At 41.8% G+C, this 20,000-nt stretch overlaps 1 protein-coding gene across 1 annotated transcript in view; it reads left to right on the forward strand.

Annotated features, from left to right (window-relative positions):
• Window positions 1-20,000, forward strand: part of ptprt (protein tyrosine phosphatase receptor type T) — a 247,747-nt gene that overhangs the window by 138,964 nt on the left and 88,783 nt on the right. Inside the window, exons 17-18 of the mRNA XM_054616090.1 lie at window positions 2,969-3,025; window positions 12,952-13,087. Of these exons, the coding sequence (XP_054472065.1) occupies window positions 2,969-3,025; window positions 12,952-13,087 (193 nt within the window). The remainder of the gene's footprint in view (window positions 1-2,968; window positions 3,026-12,951; window positions 13,088-20,000) is intronic.

The raw sequence follows: 20,000 nt of genomic DNA on the forward strand, positions 1-20,000 counted from the left end.
ATCCAGGTTTAGTATGTCATCATTGGTCATAGGTGGAGAAAACAGAGAGAGTCAGATAATCCAGGTTTAGTATGTCATCATCGGTCATAGGTGGAGAAAACAGAGAGAGTCAAATAATCCAGGTTTAGAATCACATCATCGGTCATAAATGGAGAAAACAGAGAGAGTCAAATAATCCAGGTTTAGTATGTCATCATCGGTCATAGGTGGAGAAAACAGAGTCAAATAATCCAGGTTTAGTATGTCATCATCGGTCATAGGTGGAGAAAACAGAGAGAGTCAAATAATCCAGGTTTAGTATCACATCATCGGTCATAGGTGGAGAAAACAGAGAGAGTCAAATAATCCAGGTTTAGTATCACATCATCGGTCATAGGTGGAGAAAACAGAGAGAGTCAAATAATCCAGGTGTAGTATTTCAGCATCGGTCATAGGTGGAGAAGACAGACTGTTAACTGGAAAAACATCTTCACATCTTATCCAGATCAAGTGCCGAAGCCTAAACCCACCCAGCCAATAGCTGACCAGGTAAGAACCAGTCACTATTGTCTGTTGATATTAGGAAATAGATTAGGAAAGATATGTGATCCTGAAGACTTGGTCAACATTTTACCTCAGATTTCAATCAGCGCAGATTAAAACTGGCATTGAAACAGGGCTAACCGATGTGAAACAAATCTTTAGAAAATTAAATCACAGCCTTGCAAAAGTATTAATATTAGTATTTGTATTATTTGCTGCATTACAAACAGGGTTTTATTTTATTGTTTTGTGGGGATTTTATGTAATGGACCTAAAAGAAGTGTGAAAGTGAAATGAAATAAAAACTTTCTTTATGTTAAGGAAGTTTTTTTCTTCATTTCACTTAACCAGTTGTTACTATTTTGCCCATTACATATAATCCAAATAAACATTCACTTTAATTCCAGGTTGTAATGCAACAAAATCAAAACACCACGGTGGGGTATTATGAATTAGGCAGTGAATTGTTTCCTTTCATGTAGTTACCATTATATAAAAGTGATAATAAACACATAATGATAGAGGAGATTCAGGAGGAAACTGTCTTATTAACCATTTCCTCACTTTTTGCTCTGACTCTCTCATGCATCATTGCTTCTTTGTAGTTTTAACGAGCGTTGTCTTACCTGTTAACCTAAACCTGGCTCTTTGGCACTGATCTTGACCATTCTGCACTCTGCCTCTGAAAAATGACCATTATTAACCTTTTAGATCAAACTTTTCTTTAAAGGCTGATGGTAGGTTACCACCTTCTCACCATGCAAGGCCTCCACATCTCCACTGCTACCTGGTTCTGTTGAGTAACAGTGAGGGCCAAGGTAACCCACCTGGAAGCCTCCATCTGCACTAGTTTCTATAGACTATGTTTCCTATGATCTCAGATGAGCAAGTGATTCGTGGAAAGCTTGATCATCTGGTTTTGTTTCTGGGTGATTAAGAACCCAGAGGTCAGATTGTGTCTTTGCTCCAAACTTGGTCACGCCACAAACTTCATTCTTTCTTTTTCTTTCAACCATCTCTTCATTTCTGTTCCCTTCCATTTATTTTTATTAACCCGTCCAGCCACACCGGCAGACTCAGCAGTTAACCCCCAGCACCACATCTGCATCCACTGACTCCCATTCTGCCAGCAACACATCCTGACTCCAGGTCCAGTCACATCCCAGTCCACATCCCAGTCCACATCCCAGTCCACATCCCAGTCCACATCCTGACTCCAGGTCCAGTCACATCCCAGTCCACATCCCAGTCCACATCCTGACTACAGGTCCAGCCACATCCCAGTCCACATCCCAGTCCACATCCCAGTCCACATCCTGACTCCAGGTCCAGTCACATCCCAGTCCACATCCCAGTCCACATCCCAGTACAGGTCCACTCACATCCCAGTCACATCCCATCCTACAGGTCCAGTCACATCCCAGTCCACATCCCAGTCCACATCCCAGTCCACATCCCAGTCCACATCCCAGGTCCAGTCACATCCCAGTCCATCCCATGACCCAGGTCCAGTCACATCCCAGTCCAGTCACATCCCAGTCCACATCCTGACTACAGGTCCAGTCACATCCCAGTCCATCCCATCACATCCCAGTCCACATCCCAGTACAGGTCCAGTCACATCCCAGTCCACATCCAGTCCACATCCCAGTCACATCCCAGTCCACATCCTGACTACAGGTCCAGTCCACATCCCAGTCAGGTCCAGTCACATCCCAGTCCACATCCCAGTCCACATCCTGACTACAGGTCCAGTCACATCCCAGTCCACACTACAGGTCCAGTCCCAGTCCACATCCTGACTACAGGTCCAGTCACATCCCAGTCCACATCCCAGTCCACATCCTGACTACAGGTCCAGTCACATCCCAGTCCACATCCCAGTCCACATCCTGACTACAGGTCCAGTCACATCCCAGTCCACATCCCAGTCCACATCCTGACTACAGGTCCAGTCACATCCCAGTCCACATCCCAGTCCACATCCTGACTACACAGTCACATCCCAGTCACATCCCAGGTCCAGTCACATCCCAGTCCACATCCCAGTCCACATCCTGACTACAGGTCCAGTCACATCCCAGTCCACATCCCAGTCCACATCCTCCAGTCCACATCCCAGGTCAGGTCCAGTCACTGTCCAGTCCACATCCCAGTCCACATCCTGACTACAGGTCCAGTCACATCCCAGTCCACATCCCAGTCCACATCCTGAGGTCTAGCTGTCCTACTGATCTTAATGTTACAGTTTTATTTCTCACCACTGCAACTTCTCTCCTCTAAGACAGATTGTGCAATGAAAAAGTGTAAACCGTGATGAAATGGATAAAGAAAGCGTCTTTTTTTCTTAGACTCTTTTCTTCTTTTCTCTTTTGTTGTTGTTTGTTTTCTCTCTTCCCTCTCTTCCTCCTGCTTTCCGGCGGCGACATGCGGCCCTTGGCCTTAGTGGTAATAGGTAGGGGACAAATAACAACGCCGTACATTCTAGTCATCCCAAGCGAAGGTGATTATTGCTTCATAGGCAGAAAACTTTCTTCCCTATGTTCAATTTTTTCATCACAGTACAACCATCAACACAACGCACCGTTTCTTTTTGCCCCCCTCCCCCCCTTTTTTTCTGGACCTTTTTCTGTTTCTTACTCCTATGCTTTTGTCTCATCACCATCTTACTGCATCCGTTGCATGTCTGCTCTGCCTGGAGTGTTGCTGGCTGAGTTGTTTGAACCTCTTCTTTCTCTGTTTGCACACACACACACACACACACACACACACACACACACACACACACACACACACACACACACACACACACACACACACACACACACACACACACACACACACACACACACACACACACAATGAAACCATGCTGCACAGTCAATAGCCTGAGTATGCGGACAGTAACCTATAGACTTTCTTATGATAAGGAAATACTAAATATCAATGAGAAAAGAAAGGAGCTGAATTTGTCTTTGGATATTTGTTGTTTTCTGTTTGGTAACAAGACAACTTCAGTTAAGATACATCAGCTATAAACTGTAGCATGGTTCCATTACATATCTGCTAATCATTATTGAGTGAGTGATTTGACAGAAACAGAAACGTATGGAGGATGATGATGATTCCCTTTAAATAAAGAATAAAACGTTTTAATCTGAAAGGCCATCCACATTACTCTTCAACCCGTCTTCAGGGATAATGGATCTCTAAGGTCTCTAAGGTGTCCTTCATAACACAGTGCACTTTGAAACCAGCCATTGGAGGTTAGGGTCAAGGCATTTTTCCCTTTTTCCAACCAACATGGCACCAAGATAGAAGGAGGTGATTACGTACCAATGATTCATTCACAGTTTAATATGATATTGTGGTTACAGACCAAAAGCCCAGAAACACTTATCTGTGTGAGTGTGACATGACCTCGTTCTGAAGAGCACACATTCAGAACCCCTTGTTTTCCTGCTGGATTGATTTCAAATGAAACTCATTCAATCTACCGATCACTTCCTCCAATGATCGATCAAATCACTCCTCAGTCACAGAGCTCACCCTGAAACCATCACGTACCATCATAGTCCTTAATGAAAGTCCTGCTCTCCATGTGAACATTACTGCCATTCAATCGTTCAGAACTAACAATGGACTCGCTGTAAATGGGAGAATACAGCGTCTCCTCATGCAGCGTCCATCTGATATCTTAATAAGTCAATAATCAGCGTTGGGACTCCTGGTTTCAGACGGGACACTAACAGAGGTCTCCTGGATGAGAGTCCAGTGTTTGACACACCCATCTACCTCCTCAATATGCAGTGTTTGTCACCATGTGTACTTCCTTGTTCTCAATTGAGGGGAACAAATATGAATTGATTTTATGGGATAAATATGAAGCACAGCATTTCTTTTAATAGGAATAGCCATGAACGCTGTATGAGAGCAGCCTGGAGAATTAGTGAGTCTATTTCTACCATAATGTTCACTTAAAAGAAGTGGCCTTACATTTAACAGAAAATATAATGAAATGTCTCTTCAGAATGTTTTCAAACCTTTTGACCTTCATCAGCATCATGCTGCACTATAAGGCTGTGAATGAATACATGTCCACACAGATCACTGCATGTCAGCAACACCTGGAGAAGAACTGCTTTGAAGTAATGTCAAATCTAATATTTCCTACTACTGGAGTTATTAGCTACAGCATGACCTCATGATCTACATGATAGTAGAACCTTTTCCTGTGGTACGGTTCTTTATTATCCAGGAGTTGAATATTTATTTCAATGTTTACTGAGCTGGATTTCATTCAGTCATGCAGACACGTGAAATCAGAATATGAACGTCATTCTGCAAAACAACAATCAGAATGTTGAACAATGGAGACACAATAGGGAATCAGTGGTAAACTGCTGTCACAGTGGTTTGTCCAGGATATGACTTCACATGAATACAATAACACATATTGTCCTGAGGGAAATATGCCGGCACAAAGAAGTATGCATTCCATGCTCAACAGCAGACGCTAGTGAAATCCTAAATGAATAAATATAAACTTTGTATTCTTACGTCAGTGCAGAAGAAAGCAGAAAACCTCTGGGTGCATTCAAACCTCGTTTAATTGCAATGCTGAACATTGTACAGAAACCTTTTAACACTTATTGCTTTCAGAAATGAACACAAACATTATGCTTGATGCATGTTAAATAAAGAAAGCATTGCATTGGTCTGCACTCAGTAATTAGTTGTAGTTGCATAAAGAAAAACACCTTCACAGCTTTATGTATTGAATACTGAATATCTGTCTGTGAGACACAAACACCGGTGTTTGTCATTCAGGACTTTACAGCGCAGCCATCGACAGCAGGAAGCGGACTCTAGAGGTCTTCTGAAACCTGTTTCTACTGTGGACTCACAACCAGGACTCTCTCAGCAACCTGACAGCTCTTCTTCTTCTTCTTCTTCTTCTTCTTCTTCTTCTTCTTCTTCTTCTTCTTCTTCTTCTTCTTCTTCTTCTTCTTCTTCTTCTTCTTAACATCCACAAGTTTGAAATGGGCTTCATTCAACCCAAAACAGAAGTTATATCCAGAACCTGTCTGGACTCCTTCATGGATGTGGAATGAACACAGCCAGGTGGCAGATGTCCCACTTGGTTCATCTCTTCTGCTTCAGTCCTTCATAAATATAGATTTCAGCTGTTATGTAATAAAAACAAATGCTTCTATTGAACACAGACGTTTAAGTAATGCTGAGTTCAAGCTGCTCCTTTAAGTTCCTTTTAGAAACCAATCTGATCTTCTTCTTGTCAGTTAAAGTCCCTTCTGTTCTGGTCCACATCCATGTTACGAACACAATCCGTCCAAGTGTCCACTGACACTCAAGGGTGAGCCGAGGTCAAAGGTCACTGTGACCTCACAAACTCCTTTTTGGCCATAACTCAAGGATTCTTATGCTAACTGACACTTATAATAAACTACAACTGTGTTGGTGGAAATTCTAATTTTTGGATGTTGTTGATTGGCTGGAGGGAAACTTTTTCCATGTGATGCCTTTTTGCTCATTGTAGCAAAAGTGCAGCAGAGAGCAGGTATTGATAAGTGGAGTACCCCCCCCCCCCCCCCCCCCCATACACTGTCAGCTGCTATTCCCATTAGTCCTGAGGTCCATTATTATTGATGCTGTAACTGACTCTGGTGCTGTGCAATACTGATGCAACCTGCTATCTCTGTGTGTGTGTGTGTGTGTGTGTGTGTGTGTGTGTGTGTGTGTGTGTGTGTGTGTGTGTGTGTGTGTGTGATGAGAGTGAACTGCAAAAGTAAAATGTATTTATTTTTACCATTGACCTCCACTACCTCACACACACACACACACACACACACACACCCTATCGTCATCAACATGTGCTTCCTGCTCTCTGAGTCGGTTTAGTCTCTGATTTGCTTCAGATTCAGTCGGAGTGTTAGAACAAACACTCCGCTCAGCAGTCAGCGATGGATGAAATGTTGCTGAAGCTAAACGCAGGGTTTGACTCCTGATGAAGAAACTGAGGAACTGAGAAAGAGAAAGAGAGAGAGAGAGAGAAAGAGAGAGAGAGCACATTCCAGAGATGAAAATGAATAAGAATATTGATGGAGACAGAAAGTGAAGAGAGTCAGAAGAGAAAAGACAGATCTCAGATTTCAGCTGAGATTTAGATTCAGAGTCGTCCTTCCCGTTGTGGTGTTGTGGATGCAGACAGGTGTAGCTGCCTCGCTCTCACAGTGTAAGCTATTAACAGAGCCGGAGGAGGACTGACTGACTGACTGACTGACTGACTGACTGACTGACTGACTGACTGACTGACTCACAACAATGATAGTAATAATGAGAAGTTGCTGGCGGCCTACTCAGCACTCAGTTATTGTGAAATTCAAGACAAAACTTAACGTATCATAATCTAGAGACACATTTCACTAAGAAGTTCAAAAAGCTGGACTTCATTCCAGAGATGTCTTCAGAGACGGTTCGTCTTATGAATAAACGTCTTGATTCCATAAATGATTTACTGATTGTCAGAATAAATCTTCAGTTCTGATCATAACTTCATGATTATGAATTTGAGCTATATTTCCTCAGACAGTTAGTCCAACGTTCCCCGTCTTGGTTCCAGGTGGTTTTTCACTCTCAAGGTTCTAATGTTCTTCCAACCTTCATGCTTTGTCGGTGTTCAGCAGCTGCGTCCCATCATGCAATTCACTATGGCCTTTGGCTTTGTTCCCTTGTCAGAAACAAATTCTCTTCAAGGGGAGACAAAGTTCTACTTGAACACATCGTATTTGTGAATCCCCATAATTGATTTGGTCACCATATGACATGTTGCATTGCATTATGGGATGTTTTCAGATAAGGGTGCAGATCCAGATAGAGCAGGGGTAAAGAACCTGTCTGTTGTTCCATTCACCTGTTCATTGATCAGGTAACTCCAGCGGAGTGACGCTGAGTTATATTCATCAGATATATTATATATTACATATTATATATTTTATATTATATTTATTATGTTCTCTGTGGAGCTGGAGGCCTTTTAGACAGAAGGTCACTAACAGACTGAGAGCTTAGAGCACAAGTAGAGAAAGTTCAGTAATGAAGAAGGTATCACCTTTAAGTGAAGCTTAAACAGCTAAAGTACCACAGGAACACGCAGGAACACGCAGTAACACGCAGTAACACGCAGTAACACGCAGTAACACGCAGTAACACGCAGTAACACGCAGTAACACGCTTAGCTCAGCACCACAGGAAGTATTTCATATTGCCAATAAATGATGATTCTCTCTCAGAGACCAGATGAGGAAACGTTTAAGTGGTTTAGTCCTAAAAGCTCCAAAGTACTCAGTGAACCGGGTCCTGCCGACCTGAACATTAAAGCCAACATTAATGGAAACTGGTGTGTGTGTGTGTGTGTGTGTATGTGTGTGTGTGTGTGTAGTTAACAGGGAGAGAGGCAGCCATCAGCATTGTTCATTATTTACTAAGTTATGGAGACTAAAGATGATGTTAATCCGTCATCATCATCTGCACATTTAAACACGCACACTCTCACACACACACACACACACACACACACACACACACACACACACACACACACACACACACACACACACACACACACACACACAGACAGAGTGCTGCAGCAGCATAGTTCAGATTAGTAATCCTGTTAGACACACTCAGCCAAGCTAACGCTAATCCACAGAGGAAGCATCCGCAGCTGCTGACAAACAATGGCTGAAAACTAAACCTGCACAAACTAAACACACACACACACACACACACACACACACACACACACACACACACACACACACACACACACACACACACACACACACACACACACACACACACACACAGTACATGACCTGGGAATCACGCAACACAAATACATATATATTTATACATATATACATATACACGAATATACATATATGTATATTTGTGTATATATGCATTTACTTATACATATAAACGTAAACATATACATCAATATAAACACAGCCCACAGTTTGCTAACCCCCAGTGTGTGCTAATAATTACGTTGCCCCCCCCCCCCACTGTGTCTCCTGCCACAGAGCAGATGGGGGTCATAGATGCCCTCAGCTGTGTTGTCACTAGCGCCCCCTAGTGGCTCCTAGTGTAGAGCAGTGAGTGAGGAGTCAGTAGACATTCAGAATGAAACCAAGAGTTCTGAACATGAAGCTACAGCTGAACAATGAGAGATCAGCCACGGACGGACACGGAGGAGCACAATCACTCACCAACAAACAAACACACTCATACAAGTGGCCGATCATATGATCCTCCTGGTGGAGATAAAATACAACAGAACAAAGGAGAACGTTCATTTGTAGACACACACACACACACACACACACACACACACACACACACACACACACACACACACACACACACACACACACACACACACACACACACACACACACAGAAGCAGCATTTCATATTGTTCAGGCTGCAGTGAGTTGGAGAATCAATCTTCTCTCCATCTGGATGAGATTATGTTTTTAATATCTCTGGTTTTACCCATAATTCCTGCCTGATAATTGTATCATGCCCTCCCAGTTGGCGTAATGGAGGAAAAAAGAAGTGGAGAGAAATGTATAAATGAAAAGGATATTACACAAGTGCACACTTACACACTCTTCAAAGCTTCCATCCTTCTCCTCTTCCTCATTCATCACACAGAAGGATCAAATTCATATGTTAAACGCAATACTTCAATGTTTAGGATTAATGTAAAGCAATAGCTGTTCACAAACATACCTTCTAAACAGAGATTAATAACAGGAACATATATGTTTTATGAAATAGACCAGAAGCTCCATGACACCACGGTTACTGCTGAGGGAAAAGAAATGAACCAGAATGAAGTCAACATTTCCCAACATGCTGTAGTTCTCCGATGATCTCTCATGTTTGTCTCAAAGTACATTGAAGAGGGAATTAAAGTGAAAGGAGTTGATTGTTCATCGTCCTCATTCTTTACTCCACGTGGTGAGGAATATAACTGAAGACAGCATGTAAGGGGATTTAGATTTGTATTTAACTTAGACATTACAATAAGAATGCTCATTCTAAGTCCTGTCATTCTGCTCTATGGTGACAACTCTGTGTGCTTAGCTTCTGGAATCCTACCTGAAGGTAGCGTGAAGCTCCTGAGACCTTTGTGAGCTGTTAGACCAACGAATCCAGTGAGAGAAGACCTTCACCTTGTAGACATGATGTTTAGGTATGAGGCCTCTGCTGCTCCTTCTGCCTCTTTTATGGACCCCATATGTGCCCACAACACCTTGTGGTTCCAGTGGCAAGGCAGCCATGTGGATCCATTCATTCTACATATATGAGCTGACAGAGGCGACACTATAATCAACGAGGCCACGTGTCCTCCAGATTGTGTTTGCACCATCGCATTCAATCCTATTTCACTTTGACCATCTGCTCCATCTCAACTTTCACCCTCTTGTCATGGACGCAGTCCCATTACATCACTTCTCGTCTGCACCAATCAGAACCCTGTTACAGTCGGCCTGATTGGCTGAGCTGAAGTGTTAAATGGAGCTCAACCCGTCGCCAGATGGGTTCTTTACTGTAACATCATGAACCCAATCAGCACGCGGGCCGGTGAAGTGTGAACCAATGGGGTCACACCGTAATGTGTCAGGTGGTAGTGTGGATCACTTAGTGGAGGGGGGGTTAATACACCTGTGGGGTAATTATCAAGGCAGAGACGGCAGAGAAACGTGTCCTCTGGGGTCCTGGACGATGGACCGAGGCTCTCATGAAGCTCTGATGTGTTGGACCTTCTCTACACCTCTGCTGATTACAGGGCCACAGGCTGGCAGAGAGTAAATGAGTGTGGAGAAAAACACATTCTAAATATTCAATGTTTTAGCAGCAGCTGATGCTGAAAATGTCCCACAGCATGTTATTAATCCACCAGGGCCGTACTGAAGGCCGGCTCTTTACATTCACAGCTTCTATTGAGGTTTTCTTTTTTTTAAATAAAGCTTTGAATAGATGTTTTGTTCTCACAGTTTGTAAATGTGATTTATGGTGCTGTTAGATTGCTGCCGGACTGCCTCATTAATACAGTGGCCTCCGTTTGTGTCTGTTGGGCGTAAGAGTAAACCGTTTTTTGAACGCAATGAAAATATCGTTTTTAAGAAGCTGAATACCAACAAAAATGGACTGAAGCTGAATATTTCAGTAGATTATAATGATTATACTTTATTGATTAAGGGGAGAACATGAATTTAGTGTGCAATATTTTTTGTAGGTAAAGCTACGGATTCTGGATGAGACGCAGTGGTGGACCAGGTATCGGGTCATTTACTCTTTAAAGTAGACAGAAGACATTCAGGATCAAATGAATATCCTGTTTTTCCACTAAAGATCCAGCACTATCAAAAAAGCACTTAATACTTCACTCCACCATTCCCATTTCTATTTGATGTCTCATTCCCATTGGAAACAGAGAAAAGCTGCGTATCTTCTGCATTCAAGCGTAGGATGCAGAGTGACAGATGGATTTTATCCTCTATATTATTTCAGAGATGGTACAGCTTCCAGATGGGGATGCTGTCCGTGATGCTGTTACAAAGACGCTGAATAGTTGTCATTGAAGGCGTTCAGGGTTTTTAAAGGAACATCTCGTCACCACATTGAGGGCTGCGGCAGATATTACCCAGCGTGCCAAGGTTAGCTGCTTAAGCCGTTAGCTCGGTGGATTCCTCTGCCAACCTTGTGTTGTTATTGCAGAGGGGGCGAAGATGAGAGAGACAGGGGATTAAAGCGAACTCCCACGCATCAGTATTACTCTATTAATCGTCTGTCTTTGTCTATCAAGGTTATAACAAGAGGCTGCTTGCTGCATGTCTGAGAGAGAACAGGTGCATTTATGTGCAGGGTTCCTTTCCAGTCTTTATTATCTTTATTCTCATGTCATGTCAGGGTTTTTATTTTATTTTATTCTCCCTCTACCACTCGTTCTTCTGTTTATCTCCTCACAGTTCATCTCATCTCAGCCATCTGGCTCTCGTACCTCTTTCTTTTTGTGCCTTTTTAAATGTATTTATTTCTATTCATTATTTGATGGTATGTCTGTTTGTATCTCTGCGTTATGCGACCTTGCTTTCATTCATCCTCCCCGGAGGGCAGCAGCTTTTTGTTTCTGTCCAATCCAGAGTTGAAAGTGTCACTTGGATCAGAGCTTGTGTCGTAGGAACACTTTACACTCTTTCAGTGGTAACTGCAAAATGTCATCTGCAAATATTAGCTGCTTTAAAAGAAGGTGTCAGAGGGCAGATTTTGTTGATAACTGTTGCTAAAGTCACAGGTTGCATTCGTTTCATTCATGCACTGTATAACTCTAAATGAATAACTGTTATCTCCGGCTCCCTTTAGTGTTGTTAAAGTTCTCCATCCAGGCATTGATCTACAGCATGCTCTTCTGTAGGGCCCATCCTATTAACCCATAACAGACATCCATGTGCTAGACAATGCAGCAAAAAAAAGAGTGAAATCAAAACTAATAAGAATAAGTAATGAGAGAAGAGAAACCATGGTCAGCAAACAGCAGTTTTTATTTTCAGTCTCTGTTCAACTGATGGACGGAGGGTAAAGTTCAGTCATCACTCTGTCCATTTGTAGGAAATACAGATGACCTATGCTCTAATATAAAGAAGGCAAGCGTTCTGTACAAAAACAGGAATTAGAGTTGCATTTTCATGTTCTCACCAAAAAAGCTATACGCTATAAGTAAAACATTATAACATCAAATATCAACCTGTTCTCAGTCAGCTCGCTCCGCACCGGGCTTTAAACCAAAGCCACCCAGGTTATGACTGGACGCCCACAGCGATGTGTGTACGACGGTCTGCTTAGTCTGGGTGAAGGTGGAGGTGGACGGGTCAAACAAACATAGACTTTCACCCAGGAGACCGTGTCCCGATGGAAACCAGTGTTCCCTTCAAATGAGTTTAACCATTTTGTTCCAAAATGATTTGGCACAAAACAAACATGATGTATTTATTGAGTGTTTCCATCCCCTGCATGATGTTTAACTCTTTGCATTTGGATTAGGAGAGTATCTTCACCTTGGGATCATGTTTGTCCAGTTTGTGTTTGTTTGAGGAACACACTTTATGTTTGAGTTAGTGTTTATCCACGTCTTCTGCATGTTTCTGTGTGTGTTTCTCTGTGTGTGTGTTTGTGTGTGGTCCGTTCTGTGCGGCTCTGTGCTATATGTATGTGGTTGCCCACCGATGTGACTTTGTAAATGTGTGTGTGTGTGTGTGTGTGTGTGTGTGTGTGTGTGTGTGTGTGTGTGTGTGTGTGTGTGTGTGTGTGTGTGTGTGTGTGTGTGTGTGTGTGTAGGAGCGTCCACACAGGACTCGGATGCGATGGAGCCGGAGAAGCAGGTGGACAGCACGGTGAAAATGGCCGGAGTGATCGCAGGCGTCCTCATGTTCATCATCATCCTCCTCGGCGTCGTCCTCACCTTCAAACGCAGGTATTTAATGAGCACCACATCAGGACACTGAGGTAATAATAATAATAATAATTATAACGATAAATCATCAATATAAAAACTGTGGTTCTCTTAAACCAGAGACACCACCGTCGGGAGCTTCTATCTGAACCAACTTTATTTTGGCAATATTAATAATCAACAACTAACTCTGTCTTTTTGTTTAAAGTGTCCTCATAGAATATATGTAGGTAGAAATGAATATGAACATGAATCTCATTTATGGATGGTAGAGGTAATGTCTCTTAAGTTGAAACCAGTTGAACGTTTGATAAGGAACATTAATCAGAATTTAAAACATAGTTTTAATGTCAATCCTCTAAGAGAGCAGCATTTATCTGGTTACACAGGGTTAGGGTTAGGGGTCATGCATTTATTTCTGAAGGCAATAGGATAATGTATTAAATGTGGAGATGTACCTGATCCTCTCCAACCCTCGAAGGCAAAATCAAAAGAGGAGCCCACACTAAAGATCTAAACCCTGAAGAAGGTTTGGCCGCCTTGTGTGCTTGTTAACTTGCACACTGGCCTCCATCACCTGCTTTCCTCTACGTTCTCTGATTCTCTGTATCACTTCATTCATCCTCTCATCCTCTCATCCTCTCATCCTCTCATCCTGTCGCTCACACACAGCTGATAGCTTTTCTTTTAATAGGACTCACATTTCATTTCTTATGAGTGAGACAGTTTCTTTCTTGCTGAGAAATAATAATCAAAGTTGAAGGACTTTTCTTTAATGTGGAAAAAAACTAATCGACACAACAGGAGGATCACTTGATGCTGGTGTGGACCTGAAACAGCTCATTCATGTTTGATCCTCTTGAAATGTGCCGTTATTTTGAAAGGAAAGGATGCCGACTTTTACTACGTGTTAATGTTACAAAGAGATTTAATGTGTTTCAAAGTGTCTATTTAACACTCGACAAGGTCGCTTTTTTAATCAAGGGAGAGGAAGAGCCACAGCCATGACACCGAATAGCAGAAAGCTTAGACAGTTATGGAATCAGAGAAGAGCAGAAATAACTGCAGCCATCAGCTCGTTCAGCATGCATGTCCTTCCTCTGTCTCGCTGCAACTTACTAACTGAAAGACTTTTGAACTGCATTACTTTAATGTTTGATGTAAAAGCAACACTTCTCATAGCGAGGACTATGTAAAGAGTTCAGGGGCAAACTGAATAGCTTGAAAGTAGTAGAAGTTCAGTACTCGGGAGACGTTTCTTCTTTATTTAAAAATGACATTTGTATTCTTCATGGTGTGGACGTTGACGTGGTCAGCACATAGTACACTTTAGTCCAAGGTACAATTTATTAGCCATTGTATTCTGAGCTTTTTTAGGTCACTTTCTATCTAACAAATCTTTAGTCATGTTATTGTCGTCTTCATCTAGTGTTCAAGTTTTAGATCTGGTTTGAACCAAAAAGGCCGGGAAAAGACGAAGTAAACCAGGAGGAAGGGAAAAAAGAAGAAAAAAAACCAGTTCTCAATATCAAAGCATGAATTTCATCTTTATGGGACACAGCATCCAGTTCTCAATATCAAAGCATATCCATGCTCACATGTCCCAGAGAAACAGGACTTTGTCTCGGGCAGGGAGGAAGGACCAGACACAGTATGCATTCAAGCAGCAACAGTGAATCTCTTCTCAGGCCCTGCATGCAACACCACTGCCGCTATCTGTGTGTATAAAACCACATACGAGCTTTAAAAGCCACATAGTCAGGAGGAACATAAAGGTCCATGCACACATAGTAATAAAGGGAGAGGAACTGGCAGATTCCTTATTCTGCATACAAAATGACATCCCTCTCTAGTGAGCTAAAGAGGACGGGGAGGCAGAAAGGCCATGGGGTCAGTTGGCAATGCTAATCAAAGACTAACAGAGATTATCCCAAACACCAAGAGGATAAAAATCTAAGAAAGCTAGAGGGAGGAAGAGGAAGATGATGGTAAAAGGAAAAGAGAGGAGGAAGAAACGAGGTGTGAAAAATATAAAAAGGCAGCATTGGTTGACCCGGGGGTCAAATAGATATGCTAATCAGATGCTAACCAGGCTAACAGGGCATAATATACATATAAAGTTCAATTAAAGGGCAAACACCACCACAGTGGATGTATGAGAAGGAGGAGAAGGAACAACGATGAAGAAGAAGAGGAGGAGGAACGGATTGAAGCAGTAGCTTACAGACGTCAGTCAGGCTTAAAGATCCCATTCAGGTCCCATGGAGTCATGGAGCACCTGTCAAAGCTAAACAAGACATGCAGCAAATCATCATGGTGTGAGGAAGAGGATAGGAGGAAGGAAGGAAATACCGAAAGTATCAGAGAGGAGACACAAAGAAGGATGGAAGGAACGCTGATACTGAGAGGAAGTGAAGAGTCTTTGATGAGAGACTGGGACAGATCAAACCCGCTGATGGAAGCAGTGCAGACCAATAGATTCAGACAGTGGGAGGTTGACTTTATCATCCAGGTCATTTATATTTCATTGCACACACTTGAGCCAGACGTCCAGGACCAAGAACAGTGTTCTTTTAAATTCAAAGTGTTTTACATGCCTTTCAAAGCCCATAAATTATTCCATGACAAAAAACTTTGTCGGGAAAGGAGCACGCACAACTGTCCAATTAATCTTTTAGAAGGCCGTTACACATGTTCCAAATGGACTTCATTTCCCAAAGAAAGCCAGGGGATGTTGCTAATAATGTCATGTCCAAGTGAAAAACGCCAACCAATGCTGAAGTCTTAATGGGGATTCAATGTTTCGACAGCCAGGTGGCCCCGAGGCCTCTAACAAGCAGCACCAGAAGATACTCTCTTCATAGGAAGATGAATAATTCATGCTTCTAAAGCTCCATAAACACTGGCTGCTTTCTGTGTGATGCTTACACCTCCACTAAGTCATTGAGAAAAGGTGGCATCATCTCTGGAAGTGCAAATTGGTGGAAAAACATGTTATTTCAACTTGTTTCACCTCTATTTCCTTTCATCTTTAAAATCTAAAAGTCTGACCCTGCAGACGTCTTTTGTGATTTGATTTGATTTGAAGTTTTCATGCTGCTTTCATATGCAGGTCAACTGGGATTAATAGCTCAAAGAAAAATAAACTAAATAGATATCAAAGAAAAAGCACATGCATGAGGATATGGAGACAGACCAGCAAATGAACATATATATGTATGTATGTATGTATGTATGTATGTATGTATGTATGTATGTATGTATATATATATATATATATATATATATATATGGCTGTATGAGGCAGAAATCTAATGCAGGGCCTTTACTGCTGGGTATCTGCTCCCAAACATTAGCTGTATTCTGCCTTAAAGATGCATGCTGTGGAAAAATGTATTTAAAAGGTTCTAACAAGCAGGCTGAAGTCAGCAAGGCAGTGTTTTAATGTTATTTACAGTATGTGTGTTTTTCCATTGCTGGCTTAAACTGATGTAAAAAAAGATTTCACTTTATGTTGGATTAAATAGTAATTATAAACGGCTAAAGGGGCTGCATGGTGGTGTAGTGGTTAGCACTGTCGCCTCACAGCAAGAGGGGCCGGGGTTCAATTCCCGGGCCAGACAACCTTCTGTGTGGAGTTTGCATGTTCTCCCCGTGTCAGCGTGGGTTCTCTCCGGGTTCTCCGGCTTCCTCCCACAGTCCAAAGACATGCAGCTTAGGTGCATTGAAGACTCTAAATATCCCGTAGGTGTGGATGTGAGTGTGAGTGGTTGTCTGTCTCTATATGTCAGCCCTGTGACAGACTGGAGACCTGTCCAGGTGAACCCTGTCCAGGTGAACCCTGTCCAGGTGAACCCTGTCCAGGTGAACCCTGCCTTCACCCATTGACAGCTGGGATCGGCTCCAGCACCCCCGCAACCCTTAACTGGATAAGCGGTTACGGAAGATGGATGGATGGATAAACGACTAAAGTAAGCAGCGTGGTCAGAGCTCCCCGCCGTCTAACTAATGCAGTGTGTATGGTGACAGACACAGTTTAACCAGTGAGACAGTCCACACTGGACGGGTCAAACACAACAGGACTCTAGTCACGTCAGGCGTTAGTGTCTTTAGTCACGTTAACATCAATCCCCTCTTTTCCTAAACATAACTAGTGGTCCTGTTCCCTCAGCCTAAACTTCCTGTGAAGAAGGAAGTTTCTTTTGAAAAGCCTCTATGTGTGTAACAACCGTATGTTGAGACGCCGTCACCGACACTAGAGAGATAAGAAGAGCGTAACATCTAGAAGCTCAGTGCTGTGACGTGTGACAATGTCTTGCTTGTTCACATGAGCTGCTGGAAGACAGAGAAACATTTTCATTTTGAATGTTGGAGGTCCAGGAACTAAGTGTAAGAACTCCCTCACTTTCTCTTTTATATTCAGTCACTTTACTTTATCTCTAATCAGAAATGAACATAACAATATATTTTAATTTGTATATTAATACTGGCCACAAATATATTTGTCAGAGTTGGACTAGATCCTGTCTAAAGGTCTCAGCAGCTTCTGGACTTGTGTTTGACCAGTCAGCCAGATTTAACTCTGTGAACTCCGGAGCTCCTGGGACCATGAACAGTGTTTCCCTCTGAGCACGGACTGTTATGGTACCAGATATCGTCTGAGTAGGGACTGTTATGGGACCAGATATCGTCTTAGCAGGGACTGTTATGGTACCAGATATCGTCTGAGTAGGGACTGTTATGGTACCAGATATCGTCTGAGTAGGGACTGTTATGGTACCAGATATCGTCTGAGTAGGGACTGTTATGGTACCAGATATCGTCCAGGGATATACCAGATATCGTCTGAGTAGGGACTGTTATGGGACCAGATATCGTCTGAGTAGGGACTGTTATGGGACCAGATATCGTCTGAGTAGGGACTGTTATGGTACCAGATATCGTCTGAGTAGGGACTGTTATGGTACCAGATATCGTCTGAGTAGGGACTGTAATGGTACCAGATATCGTCTTAGCAGGGACTGTTATGGTACCAGATATCGTCTTAGCAGGGACTGTAATGGGACCAGATACTGCAGCACAAGAACTCAAAATGAAGAGTTAAAGGACGAGTACAGAAAAAGAAGAGATGAAAGATGCATGAATCATGAAACAGACGAGATCGGCACTGAGGTGTTATCTGAATAGCAACAGGCCCTCTGCAGGCTACTGATGCTGCTAGACAAAGGAATGCATGATCACATGCTAACACACACACACACACACACACACACACACACACACACACACACACACACACACACACACACACACACACACACACACACACACACACACACACACACACACACAATCATGCTTTTGCACAATTCCATTGATTTCCGCATTCAGCCGATCCATTCCAGTTTACCAATCTCTCTCCTCTGCGATCCCTAAAACATCTCACGGTTACATCTGATATGTTTGACCCATAAACATCCTGTCACTCTTCCTCTTCCTCCAATCAAACCATAATGAATACGTTAGTAAATAGGTTATTCCTATTGTTCTGAAAGAAGAATGGAAATCTGTCAAAGTGTTAATGAGCTTGTGTCTCCAACTGAATTGGCAGGACAACTAAATGTGTCACTTTGCTAAACAGAAAACAATTTAAAAATGGATTTAAATGGAGATAAACTCAACATGCTGCTAGTAAAGAGAGAATTCACTGTTTTCTCTCTAGTCCGTTTGACTGGCTGTAACAAACCAGGTCACTCTCATCACTGATGACAGGATTTCTTCAGGTACAAAGACACACTCCCTGTCCACTCCCAGTCTTTACACTATAGACTGTTACTCTACTGTTCATGGTTTCTTTGTTAAGTGTCCATGGAGTTCAATGAAAGAAAGTACAAAAATAAAACCTGGGAATTTCACACTAAATGAACGTGAAGAAGAAAGCTGCAGCCTCACAGTTGGATGAGCTCTAAACTAAAACCTTGGACTGGAATGAATAGTTAAGTTCAGTGGTGTTTTCAGACTGGAGGAACTTTTCATAGTTCTAATAAAACTCATATTTATTGTGTACACACCGCAAGAACTACGAACCATCGTATTTCTTAAAACTACTACAACTGTCAGTGTCATACAGCCATGACAACATGTTGTAGTTTATTACATAGACAACATGTTGTAGTTTATTACATAGACAACATGTTGTAGAAACATGTTGTAGTTTATTACATAGACAACATGTTGTAGTTTATTACATAGACAACATGTTGTAGTTTATTACATAGACAACATGTTGTAGTTTATTACAGAAGCAACATGTTGTAGTTTATTACATAGACAACATGAAGACAACATGTTGTAGTTTATTACATAGACAACATGTTGTAGTTTATTACATAGACAACATGTTGTAGTTTATTACATAGACAACATGTTGTAGTTTATTACATAGACAACATGTTGTAGTTTATTACATAGACAACATGTTGTAGTTTATTACATAGACAACATGTTGTAGTTTATTACATAGACAACATGTTGTAGTTTATTACATAGACAACAACATGTTGTAGTTTATTACATAGACAACATGTTGTAGTTGTTGTAGTTTATTACATAGACAACATGTTGTAGTTTTTATGTTGTAGTTTTATAGACAACATGTTGTAGTTTATTACATAGACAACATGTTGTAGTTTATTACATAGACAACATGTTGTAGTTTATTACATAGACAACATGTTGTAGTTTATTACATAGACAACATGTTGTAGTTTATTACATAGACAACATGTTGTAGTTTATTACATAGACAACATGTTGTAGTTTATTACATAGACAACATGTTGTAGTTTATTACATAGACAACATGTTGTAGTTTATTACATAGACAACATGTTGTAGTTTATTACATAGACAACATGTTGTAGTTTATTACATA

Source organism: Anoplopoma fimbria, chromosome 17 (assembly GCF_027596085.1).
Source record: "Anoplopoma fimbria isolate UVic2021 breed Golden Eagle Sablefish chromosome 17, Afim_UVic_2022, whole genome shotgun sequence".
NCBI classification, from domain to species: Eukaryota; Metazoa; Chordata; class Actinopteri; order Perciformes; family Anoplopomatidae; genus Anoplopoma; species Anoplopoma fimbria.